Source organism: Lemur catta, chromosome 5 (genome assembly GCF_020740605.2).
Source record: "Lemur catta isolate mLemCat1 chromosome 5, mLemCat1.pri, whole genome shotgun sequence".
Classification (NCBI taxonomy): Eukaryota; Metazoa; Chordata; class Mammalia; order Primates; family Lemuridae; genus Lemur; species Lemur catta.
This window is the reverse complement of record NC_059132.1, coordinates 42,358,284-42,371,279: the sequence shown is the minus strand read 5'-3', so window position 1 is coordinate 42,371,279 and position 12,996 is coordinate 42,358,284. Positions and strand designations below refer to the sequence as shown.

The window sequence follows — 12,996 nt, the reverse complement described above, 5'->3', positions numbered from 1 at the left end:
CCCCCACCACTGCCGACGTCTCGTGTCCTACTCTCTGTCCCCCCGCCCACCTGAAGGGAAGTTCCTTCCACTCTGCATGACCAGCTCTTCCTGAATGCTCCCAGGAGCAGAGCTAGGGTCTCTCGAGGCTGGGGTGGGATGAGGAGGTGTGCCCTGGGCTGGGTCAAGCCCACTGCCCCTGCCGAGGCCGTGCCGGGCACTTTGGCCCCTGATGGTGTTTTGTCTCAGTGACCATGTCGGTGGCTTCTGGGTAGGGAAGACAGAAGGGAGCCCAGTTAATCAGATGTGTCGGCATCTGTGTGACCCCATCTTCTTTAGGGTGTGCTACTGTTCCCAGAAGGCTCCCAAGGCCTGGCAGAGTGCGGTGTTGCCAACCATGTGTTTTAAAGTCCCCAGGTGTCACGTAGCAGCTCCCTGTGGGGATGTGTGCAAAGGAACACACACAGCTGTTGGGAAGGAGGGAGTAGGTCTTTGCGTCAAGGAGCGAGGCATGGGCAACCACATGGGCTCTGCTTTGCGTGAGCCCGATGTCAGCCCATGAGAGAGGCAGAGGGCAGCGGCCACCAGCTGTGCATTCGGTCAGGAGCAGCTGGTGTGGGCCTGCTGGAGAGAAAGTTCTGGAAAGCACTGGATCTACAGCTGGAGCGAGCACAGCCAGGGAGGGGCAACCCCGTCAGGGAACCTTGTTCATCACCGGTGACTTAAGACCAAAAGCATCAAACTCACCCTAGACGGTTTTTAAAAGAAGCCAGTAAATCAGCACGTAATTCAGTGAAGCCTGAATTTAAAAAAAAAAAAAAAAATACAAAGATGACTTCTAGTTCCTGCTCTGGAAGTTCTTTCCAGTCTCTAGTGCCACTTCTTTGGTGCTGTAACCTTGCCTTGGGTTTGGCTGTGTTCATTGCTCTAGAAATTGTGAATCTCTTACAGTGACTACATCTGAAATAATGCTATCCCCAAATCTGGAAGCCCACGAAGTCAGGGACTTGTAGAATCACACAGAGCAGTGTGGGTGATCGTGCTCTGCGGGCCACCCAAGCAGGGTGCTGTCAGGCGTTATCTGCTGAAAGCAAGACAGCAAAACCAGTGAAATGCAGTCGGTGCTCACATCTCCAGAACCGAATCATCTGAGGTGGTGGGTGAGCCAGCTCAGCTCTGCGTTTGTCTCGAAGGCTTTTGCTGAGCTTGCCTTCTCAATTACATTCATTTAAAGCAAATATTAAATTCAGAACTGGTTCAAGTTGACCTTGAAAAAAGGTGTCCCTAAAGGAATAAAATAGCAAGAGGTGGGCTGATTGTCCCAGAAAGTTTGTCAGAGATGTTCTCCGGAGCAGGTGGGGAACATACCATCAAGGAATTGCTCATGCTCCTGCACACCCCCAGGAAGGACCAGCCTAAGCACTTGTGCCACCTCGTAGCTAATTATAGCGGGGCCAGATCCTGGCTGGCTGCTGTGGTTTTTGTGACTAGAAGCGCTGAGTTCAGGGACAGACGTGCAGCCGAGCTTCAGTCTCTCCCTGAGTACAGGAGCATGACCTCTGATGGGACATTGTCTCTGGCAGTTTGCCTGGGCTCCGCCGTCGCCGTCCCAGGGAAATGCCAGGTTTTACTCTGTTGTGACGTTTGGGTCCCGAGCTCTGCCCAGTTCCAAGAAGGTCCTGGTGACTCTTACGGCGGTGCTAACACGCAACACAGTGTGTTTGCTGTTTGAGTGCTTTCATCTCAGGGACCCTGGGTTGCACAATTCTTCCACGCCGGCTCCAGGGGACTCCTGGCCAGTGGCTGGTGCTGTTTGTGTCTGTTGCCCCACGTGGCCGGCTCGGCCCTGACCATCAGACATGGGGGAGGGCAGGTGTGTGAGTCTGATGGGAGAACAAGTGGCTGCCTCCTGTTTCATAACTGTCTCCCCACCCTGAGCAGGGGTCCAGACCAGCAGACAGAAATCATCCTCAGCACCCAGCAGTGCTGAAGAACAGGCGCGTGTGTGGGAGCGAGAAAGATAGTCTCCGCCCTCTGTAGCAGGTGATGGCATCTTAGACCAACGCCATAACCTGCCAAGACACTTCCCTCCCCACCCTGGTTTTGTAGTCCATGGCCCTGCCTTCTGAAGGACTGTACCTAAAGTGTACCTGGTAGGAAAACAGCTACCCTGTTTTTTTTTCATCTAGAAAAATATTCACCCACTGGGGTTAAAAATCTAGTAAGTACTCAGCTGAATCCCCTTAGATGAGCATGTCTTCTGGTTCAGGGGTGCCAATCAGAAGCAAGGGAGCAATGGCATGCCCAGACCACCCCCCCCACAACCTCCCTAGTGAGAAATGCCACAGGTGGGGCCTGGGCCACACATGTCCTGAAAAGCAGACCCTGTGGTTCTGGTGTCCAAACCTCGTTAGGAACCTCTGCCTTAACATGTGTATCCATTCAGGAAGGACTTGTTCCTGCCGAGGAAACAGAAGGCTTGTTGGAATGGGAACTGCTGCCGGCTGCCCACAACTTCAGGCTCTCTCAGATCCATTAAAATGGTTTCATTTCCTTTACTATTATGGCCTGGAATGCAAAAGAAAGAGGCCAGCACGCGGTGGGCTTATTTTTTTTAACTGAACATGAGATATCCAGAAAGACAGCGGGCTGTCCCAGAACACTGACAACCGTGGATGAGAGTTAGAGCAGCCGTGCAATTCATCGTTCAAACCAGGACGATGGGGAGTGAGAGGGCTCTGTCAGTATCACCCAGGCGGTAGGTGGAGCCCTTATGTGCAGTCATGCTGGTGAGAGTACACACTCTGGCACCTGGTTTCTCTCTTGTCCCTACAAGCAAGGATGAAACACATTAATTATTAACAGGGGCAAGGCATAGAGGGAAGGGATATGACTCTGCTCTTCACTCTGCCAGCAACAACACAGAGGAAATATAAGGCCGACTCCCCACCACCTCCCTCCACATCGAGATATCCAGTATCTAAAATTCAAGACTTGGAGATGGAGTGTTTATGGGGAGAAGGGGTGCAAAAAGATTCATCTCTGGCTTCTCTGAAATTGCCTTCTTCCTCTGTTAGTGGATTTAGCTGGTGACTGAATTTTCAGAGAGGCAACCTTCTGTTGCATAAAATGTTGGAAAAATTAAAACTAGTAATGTTATGCTGTTATACGTAAACATTTTAGAAATCCAGCTACTGGATTCTAGAAAGAAAAAAGGTCATGTGGACTGAGAGCTGTTTTTAAAGGAACATGATGTGATCCATATTCATAAGTTTGGGTTTTATAATACCTCTTATTGCTACACAGAGAAGACTAAAAAAATTATATATAAATTCATGCATCCCCATTTCAGTTTGCTGCTTTAAAAAAGTAGTAGGAAGTATATAAAACACAATAAAATGGGGTACTTGACAAATAAGCTTTTATAGCTGGTGACTTGACTATGACAAGGCTGTGGTAGTGACTCTTCATGCTGGGATCTCACCAGAAAGAATTGCTGCATGAGTTGGAGACAGCATGAAAGGCTGTCTGGCCTTGTCGTAAGCCAAGGAGGGACACTGACGTTGTGCTCACTTCTGTGGAGCAGGTGAACAGGAGCAGATAGCTGGGCCCGGGCCATCTGGCAGGAGGCCAAAAACTGAAATTCTGCTATCAGATGTATTTATATTGTATTGGTGGCTCAAAGGCTGGGGGATTTTTGGAGTTTTTGTTTTGGGTTTTAGGTTGTTTTGTTTTGTTTTGTTTGCCTGCCAAAGCTCCTGTCAAATGAAGGTCTCTTAGGAAAGTGCAATATCTTAAAAGTATGCTTCTGAAACTAGATTTATCAGAAGGTCCTCAAAGGCACAGGCTAAATACAGTGTATGTTCTTGGAGCATCAGTGTTACTTGTCAACTTAGGGAAAACTTTTTTTTTTTTTTTTTTTTGAGACAGTCTCACTGTGTTGCTCTGGCTGGAGTGTAGTATCTGCTCACAGGCACAGTTACCTCACCACAGCCCCAAACTCCTGGGCTCAAGCATTCCTCCCATCTCAGCCTCTGGAGCAGCTGGAACTACATGCACGTTCCACTGTGCCCAGTGAGGGAAACATTTTTATAGTAAAATAAGCACAAATATGTTATAGAACAGAATACACCACTTGTATGGAGATCAATAGGAGACTTCAAAGAAATGTTCTAGTTACAGCAGCCCTTTAACACTAAGCCCCAAGTCCCCAGGACTATGACTTTGTGTATTAACTACTTCTGCATGACAGGGTCTGGTTTGTTTTCTCTATTCTGTTAATTTCTCTCTCCTTGGGCCAGTGCCATACTATTTTAATTGTATCTCAAAAATGCTTTAAGATTTTCCTTTTTCACAATTTTCTTTCTTGACTTTTCATTCAAATAAACCTTAAAGTCATTTTGTCAAGTATTTTTAAAAATCTTGTTGAGATTTTTATTATCATTGTGTTAAAGTAAATGAACTTGCAAAAATCGGAATTTTTATATGATTCTATCTTTCATGAACATGGTATATCTCCCATTTTATTAAAATTTGTATTATAATATGTTTCTAAGTTTTCTAGTTTCTTCCTAAAGATCACTCATGTTTCTCGCTAAGGTTATGTATATGTGTGTTTTTTGTTGCTGAGACTGTTGCTATTGTCTTTTCCCATTATGTTTTCAGTGTGATTCGCTAGGATGCTGGCTTCTGACACGTGAAATGGTAGAGCATGCCCAGCAGAGCAAGTACATACCTTCCAAAAATGGAAATGAAAGCAAAGCAGGGCAGATAGAGTTTGCCTGTAAAAGCCTATAAATTAATGATAATGATGATACCTTCCTCATAAAGTTATTATGAGGTTAGAAGAAATACTTTAATTAAATTAATCAAGCACTTAGAATAGTGCCTGGTACAAGGTAAATGCTTACTAAATCTCACAGTTACTTTCATCATCATCATTATTATTTTTTACTAGTGATAGCATTTTCATCATTAATAGTAATATTACCATCATTATGATACCAGAGGCAAGATTTAGCACTGTCCCCAGTGGGTCCCCAGCCTCTGAGAGGAAAGAGAGCAATGAGAGTCCATCCCCTGGCTTCACCAGCAAAGCCAGATGTCCACATCTCTCTCATAACTTTTCAGGGCCCGGGCACCTCCTCCTCACACCAGATGTTCTGCCCAGCTCGAAGCATCGTGGGCCCTACCTGGGCAGGAACCCATGCCCCTGGCGCAGATGTGAGGAAAGAACTGATTCAGCAGTCAGTCCCCAAGTCCAGCCCAGAAAGCTCACATTCAAAACCAGGTGGTGGGTTCAGGTGTTGCTGATGCCATCTCAGCACAGTGGGGATTCAATTATTACAGAATCAAAGGCAATTGCAGCTAGAGGGCGAGGGGCCCTTGAGATCATTGAGGTCAGGGTCTGGGACCCCATGATGTCCATCTTGAAAGAGACAGGCCATGAACAATGCTGTACATGTAAGTAACATTTAATGGTCCCTTGCCATGTGCTTAGCACTGTGCTTATTTAATCCTCCCAACAGCATTGAGACATTTCATGTATGTGAGCCCTAGGAAGCAGCTGGGGTGGCTGGTAAATCTTCTTCATGTTTGGCACCTCGTTTCATTCTCATGGTGGCCCTGTGAAATGGACAGGACATGGCAGAGGCAGGATTAGGACCCCTGCCCCAGTCTGGGTCCATTCCTCACTCCAACCTCCCCACCGCCCACTCCCCTGATGCCTGAGCCCAGCCCTTGGGACCCTCAGTCCCTCAGTCAGATGGAGAAGTGTTGCACAGGTGACTGTGCGTTGCTTCAGCAGAGCAGGCAATGAAGACCTGGAGCACAGTACCCAATTACATTTTCTTGGATCCTGCTTCCTCCTCCCCAGCAGGTTATTTGTCTAATGAGTCTCAGAGCTCATAAGTGTTTTGGGGCCATCCAGTCATCCCATCTACTTGCAGTTGAGTAATCTGTGTATTTTTCTAATAGACACTAATGCCAGCTCCTAAACTTTATAGAATAAAAGCGTGATCAGCTTTAATGACCAATTTATGCTCAGTAATAGCCTGATGTGGCTGTATAGGTCAATTTGGGATTCTGGAGGGCCGGTAAATTGAAGCTGTTAATTGCACTTTCTCACGTCCATTGACCAGAGCCTTTTACCCGCAGCGCGGGAGCAGCAGGCTCTGCCATTAGCGCAGCGCATCGATCCCGGCCGGCCTCCTGTTGTGTGCTGACACAGTTTATAGCCCAAATAAATGCGACAGAACTGTTACACAAACATTTATTGCCTCAACTCTATGGCCCTCGTTGAGATAACTTTTTAATATTTCCTCCCTGTGTGAACTGAATATTTCCCTTACCTCTTCTGTAATTGCTGAGTTAATCCCTTATAGCCCTGGATTATGGCCTTCAGCCCTCTGCTGGGCCAAATTTAAATCATTTGATGTTGCTCAAAAGTCAGTGAACAATCTTGTTGCAGTAAATGGTTCTCTCACAACTTTTATTGACTCACCTTCATCAGTCTCATATTTCCACCAGCAGGCACAACCTAAGCACTCTGGAATCACTTACTGGTCTGGGTTGTAGGGTTAATGGGCATAGAGCCTTGGAACCATGGAGTACAAGACACTGATATTTTTTGTTACCAAGTGCTTACTTAGTGAGCACCTTGTGTGCCTGGCCCTGTCCTGAACTACGCTGTGAAGGCAGCTAAGTCAACTGACGTGGTCTCCTCCTCTCGCCTCCTCCCCTGTCACTGGCACTCTGGTAGGAGACCTGAGATAGGCTCACGTATAGCACAGGGGCCACGTGGGGTTATGTAGGTGGCCCCAGCACGTGCAGTGGGTACCCCAGGAGGGAGAAGTTGGAAGACCCCAAGTATGATGGCACGTAGGGTGGGCGGCCAACAGAGGAAGGACTGCACACGTCAGAGTCCCAGACAGAGAGGAAGACGAGCATCTTTATGTTCTTGTGACACCATTAACATTATTAAGATCTGATTCATACTTTCTCAAAGTGGACTATAATTTGCTTTATTTTGATTTCAACTTTCCTAAAACTGGGCTCTTCAGATTGTCCCCTAGTTCTTCATTCTGTGGATTTCCTTTGGAGTCTTTTACACAGGGCCGATGTACCTCACAGCTGCATGCCTTGCAAGAGAGCCTCTCCCCAGAGGTTCCATCCTCTAGATTGGAGGACTTTGAGAAACAGATACGATGCTGACTGTCGTAATGGGGGCTTTTGTTAGGAACACAGCCGAGAGCCGCATGACAGGAGGATCCCGTGTTCCGGTTCTGGCCAGAGCATAGAGGATGTGGCCTTTAGCACACACAGCATTCGCACGGGGACTTCTGTGCGAGAAACATGTTTGCTCTGTGGCATGATAAACGTGCTGCTGAAGCCTTCAAACAGGCCACCTAGGGGGAGTGTCAGTTGGACAAACAAGTCTTCTAGAAAAGAGTTTTGCAAGATCCATCAGGAACCATGAAAATATTTATATGTATGTACCCAACAATTCCACTTCTGGAAACATTTTTTTCCACTTGTTTTTATGTGTATATATTCATGGAGTACAAGTGCAATTTAGCTACCCTGCATTACGGTGAACTCAGGGCCTTCATTGCATATATCACCAAATAGAAACCTTTTATAAGGAAATAAAAACCAGAGATGCAATAAAATGTTTATATATAAGAATGATAATCCTGCCATTAAGTGGAAACAATCTATATGTTCATTATATGGCAACAGATTAGGATATATCTTTACAATGGAATGTTGTGCTGTTATTAAAAATATCACTTAAAAGAACAGTTAATGGCGTAAGGATCAAAATATGAGGTTTATTAGAAATAGCAAGTTATGATATGATTCCAAAGTTAAATATTGTATTTCTATACACACACATACATTTTAAATCTATATTGTGAAGTAATGGACTAGATGGAAAAATAACCAAAATATTAATAACCACATACCCTAATATAATAAAATATTTAGAGAGAAAAAGAACAGTATCTTCATAAAGTTCCTGCATAGTTTCTTTAAACTTTGGAAACATCGATGCTATCTGTTAATGTCGCTTCCCCAGATGATAGGATTGTTTTCACTTATCACAGGACATAGATCACCTCCTCCTCTGCACTGACCTTTTTTTCTTAGTCATATGATCTCACGTTAAAATTCACATTGTGTTATACAAATAAAAAGTAAAATGCACATTGTGCATTAAAGTTAGTTAGGAGTTGGTTTAGCTGTATGTAACAAGAAACCCAAATAACTGGCTTTAAAAAGACAGAGGTTTATTTTTCTCTCACATAAAAGAAAGCTGGCAGTAAGGTGTCCAGGGCTGGTGTGGTGCCTCCATGGCAGCTCATCGAGAACCCAGACACCTCCTTTCTGCCCCCCACCTTTAGTGTGTAGCTCCCATATCAAACCTCCCTCACAGTGATAGATGGCTGCTAAGGTTCCAGCCATCCAGTTATATTCCAGGCACAAAGGAGACAAAGTGGAGGGGCCAGTGGAGTGCCCCCGAGCAGAGGCAGCCCCCTTTAAAGAACTTTCCCAGATGCTCTGCCCATGCTACCAGCAGAAACCTCACTGACCTCCTCTAGCTGCAAAGGCGGCTGGACATAGATGTACACATTGGCCCCAGCAAGGAAAAAGAGAGATGGATACTGGGCAGGCCACAGTGATCTCATGTGGTTATGTCAAATTTGGATACTATAGGCTCACAGTTTTTGCAATAACTGCAACCGTGCTACCGTGATGTATAATTTGTGTTATAAAGAAATCAGCATTAGTTGGGAAAGTGTAGATAGAAAAGCAGCATTTTGGAAAAAGCACTGGACAGAGATCAGAAGATCTGGGATTCAGGTCCTGCATAGATTGACTTCTCTGGGCTTCCAGGCCTCCCCACAAAAATGAGGGCAGAGATTCTTAGAGCATCTACACATGTCAGCCTTGATCTTGTGATGGTTCACCCCCACCTTCTGCACGCCCCGTATTTCCCTGGCCCTCCCCCTCTATACCTTCTGCCACCTCCTCCGCTCAAGCCGGAATCATCTCTCACTAACACTCTTACTGGGCCCTTAACTGTGTCCCCTGGCTACAGCCTCTCTACTCTTCCAGTTGCCTTGACACTGAGATAAGATGATCTTTTTTAACCACAGATCGCAGTCAGTCAGTCCTCTATTTTTAACATTTTAAGGGATCTCCATTTCCCCCAGAGTGAGTTTGGCATCTGCGTTCTGGCCCTAGCCCACCTCTTCTCTGCCTTTACCCCTGGCCCCCACACTTCTGCATCCACGCCCAGCCCATCTCTGTCCTTGACAGTCTCAAAGTCCAAACACACCAGGAGCGCACACCCACTGCCTTGGCCGGTGCCCTTCCCTCTCTCTAGAGTGTGCTTCTCCCTCCGCCAGCTCCAGCCTCGGGCGCTGACCTCCTATCCCCAGGGCCGTCTCCTCTGAGAAGTCTTCCCTGACTCCCTCCTGTCTCCTAGATTCCTACCGTCCTGTGTGCGCCCTCTTTGCTAGCACATTCCAAATCCTAGGCACTTATCTATCTCATTTCTTGTCCGTCTCTCCTCCTGGACTCAGAGATTCCTGCGGGCAGGAATCACATCTGAAAGTCTCACCCACACACAGTGCCTAGGACAGGAGGAGGTACCGCTTGTCTGCCGGATGGCTGGGGTGTCCTTCCAGGGCTTCTCCAGCATCTGCTGGGTCTTTTGGTCAACAAACACCAGTTCGTTGTATGCCGCAGATGACCAGCCTTGCACTTGTAAGGAAGAGCCCAGCCCTGCCCTGTGGGTCTGTCTTTGCGCTTACTCTTAGTGCCTTGGGCTCAGATTCCCTCTCTCCCTCACTCCTCACTGGTCTGCTGAGTACTGTCGTCTGCCAGGACTTTGAGGGGCTCCCAGAGCAGTGCGAGGGATGCAGAAGGGAAGGTAGACATGAACTTGAGCATGTGAGCTCACACAGGCCACATGCCCAGACCACACGGATGGTCCGGAGGGGCTACGGAGAGGAGGGCAGGCCTTCCTCTTCTCTGCAGCGGGGTCGTGGGCTTCAGCTCGCCCGGCAGCTGTTTCACACTGGCGAGGAGGGGGCCCGAGTCCGCGTGGTCCGCTCGCCAGGGCCACCGCGCAGCCCCGCAGGACCCAGCCCTCGGAGGCGGGGCTGGTTCCCACCGCCCTACCCTACCTGAAGCGCGGTCCCACCGGCCTCGCGGGCCCCACCCGCGCTTGCGGTACTCAGCATCCCAGGCCCGCCCCGCTTGCATCAGTCTTCTCTAGCAGGACGAGAGGAAGGGGAGGCTGAAGGCACAGCAAGGCGCTTCGTTTTGACTTTTGTTGGGGATGGTGCTAAAGCGCTCCTTCCCCTCCCCGCCCCCCCGCCGGGGTCTTTTTAATTAAGCAATTCACTTGTAGTTCAAAGTCACGGTCACCCCATCCCTGCAAATCTCCACTCTCCGTCTTTGCCTTCGTCTCAGGTGACTCGGCTGCTCTCCCTCTGCCGCTTTCTTGTGGCATCTCCACCGCACTTACCAGTCCTCGGTGACCCGCGCGCAGACCCGCACACGCCTCTGCCAAGTGCGGGAGGGGCGACCGAGACTCGGTGGGCCGCGGGGGGAGGGTACCGCCCCTCAACGCAGGCCTTAGGGTGGCGTGGTCCCCTGGTCCGGGGCCCGCCTTCGCAATACCGTGTGGAGAGGGAGGGAGAACCACAGGAGGGTCTGGATTCTGAGTCGTGGCCACTCTAGGTGTCGGCTCTAGCCTTTGGGAGTTTTCCCTCATTTACTTAAAGAGCAGTTACTCACCCCAAATTACCTATAGATGGGGCCAAGTACTCTGAAATCCAGATAGATTTTTCTAATGCCCAGTGCTTTCTGCTCCAGTTCTACTTGTTCCTGAAAAAGTATCACTCAGGAAATGCTTGTAGAGAAAAACTGTGACAGAGACCCTGTGTTCCAGAGAAAAGATCTACTGTATCCCCAGATTATGGCTCCAGCCTCCACCTGGGCACAGGAACATGTGGGCACTAACAGAGACACTTAACTAACAAGGACACCTGAGAAAGAAGGGGGCTGGAAAACCAAGAGGCCGGGGTGTGAACAGACTGCTGGCCTCAGCCCCCCCAGGCCAGGTGGAGGAATAGTGTCTGCAGTGGCCGTAGTACAACGCCCCTCCTACCCCAGCAACAAACCCATTTCTGCATGCTGCTGAAAGCCTCTCCTTATGGAAGAAGCAGTTCTAAAGGAAGGAAGCCCTGTTAGGTGAGGAGGCGCCGTGGCCAGGGAGCCTGGGGGGTGGCTGACCTCCCGGGCAGCCCCAGACCCCAGGCCGAGGCCACCCTGCCTTGCAGAGAGGAGTGGGGTGCAGATCTGTAACTTCTCACAGTGAGGGCAGTGTGTGAGTTGGACGGTGCGAGGAACTAGCCAAGGCAAACTTGGTGAGCAGCGTAGCGCCACAGTGCAGTTTCCAGAAGGGTGCAGCCCTGTGATGCAGACATTTTTATTGTAAATGCCAGAAACGCTTTCTGACCTTTCGCAGCGAACTGAGTTCCACAGTTCTTGACCTGTGTCTTTTCTTCACCTTCAGGTCCACATTGGCCAACTGTATTCGACTAACAAGCTTATCATTGAGAATCAAGAGAAGCCCAAGACCTAGGAGCCAGGGACCTGCCACCAGCGGCAGCCGGGGACCACCTTCAGCATCCATTCTGTGCTTGGGAGCCTCCAGCTCTGCCTCCCTGTGGGAGCCGACAGACTGAGTCACATTTGCGTTTTGTTGCAGCCTCCACAAGAGAGGATGGCCGTCTCCCCTCGGTTCAGTGCTAGAGTGGGGGAGGTGCGTATGGCTGCGCCTCTCTCCTCCCGCCCCCTCCGTAGCTCACCGCCACCGTAGTGCGTTTCCGGACTTTGTGTCTTGGTCCTTGCCAATAAATAGGCTTGTCTCCCTAAGCCTCTCACACCAGATAAACCCATGGCAGTGAAAGCATGTTCATTTCCTGTTGCTGCAGGGCTTACAGCAGGCTGTGGGGGACCCCTGGGGAGCGTCCAGCCCTGAGCCCAGAACGCCCTTTGTGAAGGCAGAGAGTTAGGGGGGTAGGGAGTAGTGCAGGGGTACAGGGTTCACCATGGGGCTTATACCTGGGCCTGTGTGTGGACACACACCCAGACAGCATCACAGCATGAGCCCTACCTGGGAGCTTGCTGGAAACGCAGGCTCTCACGCACCTCCCCACACCTTGTGAAGGAGAGGCCACAGTCTGCCACCACCCCCAGGTGACTCACGCAGGCTGGAGTCTGCTGGCGTCTGACCCAGCGGGTGAGGCACCACAGTTTTTCTGTATTTTTAAAGCTCCCCCTGTGTTTTTCCTGGTTAGCTAGTTTGGGGACCCTCTGCTCTGCGTATGTTACAGGTAATAAAGGTATTGTTTATGTGCTTTTATTCCTGGAAACACATTCATTCCAAATGTAAAAAGAACATATTAAATAACTTCCTTAACTTCTGGGGCACTTACAAGGGACCCAGACCCTGTCAGAGTGATCTCTTGTTTCCCTTTCTGTACAGCGCTAAGTGGGTTTGGAATTTATGTGTTAAGGTTTGGAACAGGCTCACACAAATACTGCAGGTGCTGGAATAGCTGTGGCAGGGTCACGCCACCACCGAGCTGCTCACCCCTCACCGCAGCCCCTCGGTCAGGGCAGTGAGCAGGAGCGCCTGGCCCACGCCCGTCCCATCCTCACTAAAGCTCAGCTACTGAGTGCAGATTTGTTGTGACGGTGCATTCAAAATGGATGAGATGTGTAGCCACTCTCTGTGGCATTGCACCTTTTGATTTCAGGATGAAGTCTTGTGCACCTGTGAGACTAACGAAGCTCTTAGTAGGTTGTAGATCTGTTACCTTCTTAACAGTCCACTCTTGGGAGCTGCAGTGTTCAAATAGCCATTCAGCAGACAGTGGACGTAGGTGATGTGGAAAGTGTGATCTATCTCTTCTCCCTTCAGCTGGCTGTCAC

The 12,996-nt window shown here is 49.0% G+C and overlaps 1 protein-coding gene across 1 annotated transcript in view; it reads left to right on the top strand.

Annotated features, from left to right (window-relative positions):
* The window catches only part of LYRM4 (LYR motif containing 4), a 152,899-nt gene extending 140,475 nt beyond the window's left edge, over window positions 1-12,424 (top strand). Inside the window, exon 3 of the mRNA XM_045551630.1 lies at window positions 11,573-12,424. Coding sequence (XP_045407586.1) covers window positions 11,573-11,641 — 69 coding nt within the window. The 3' untranslated portion in view covers window positions 11,642-12,424. The remainder of the gene's footprint in view (window positions 1-11,572) is intronic.
* The last annotated feature ends 572 nt before the right edge of the window (window positions 12,425-12,996 follow it).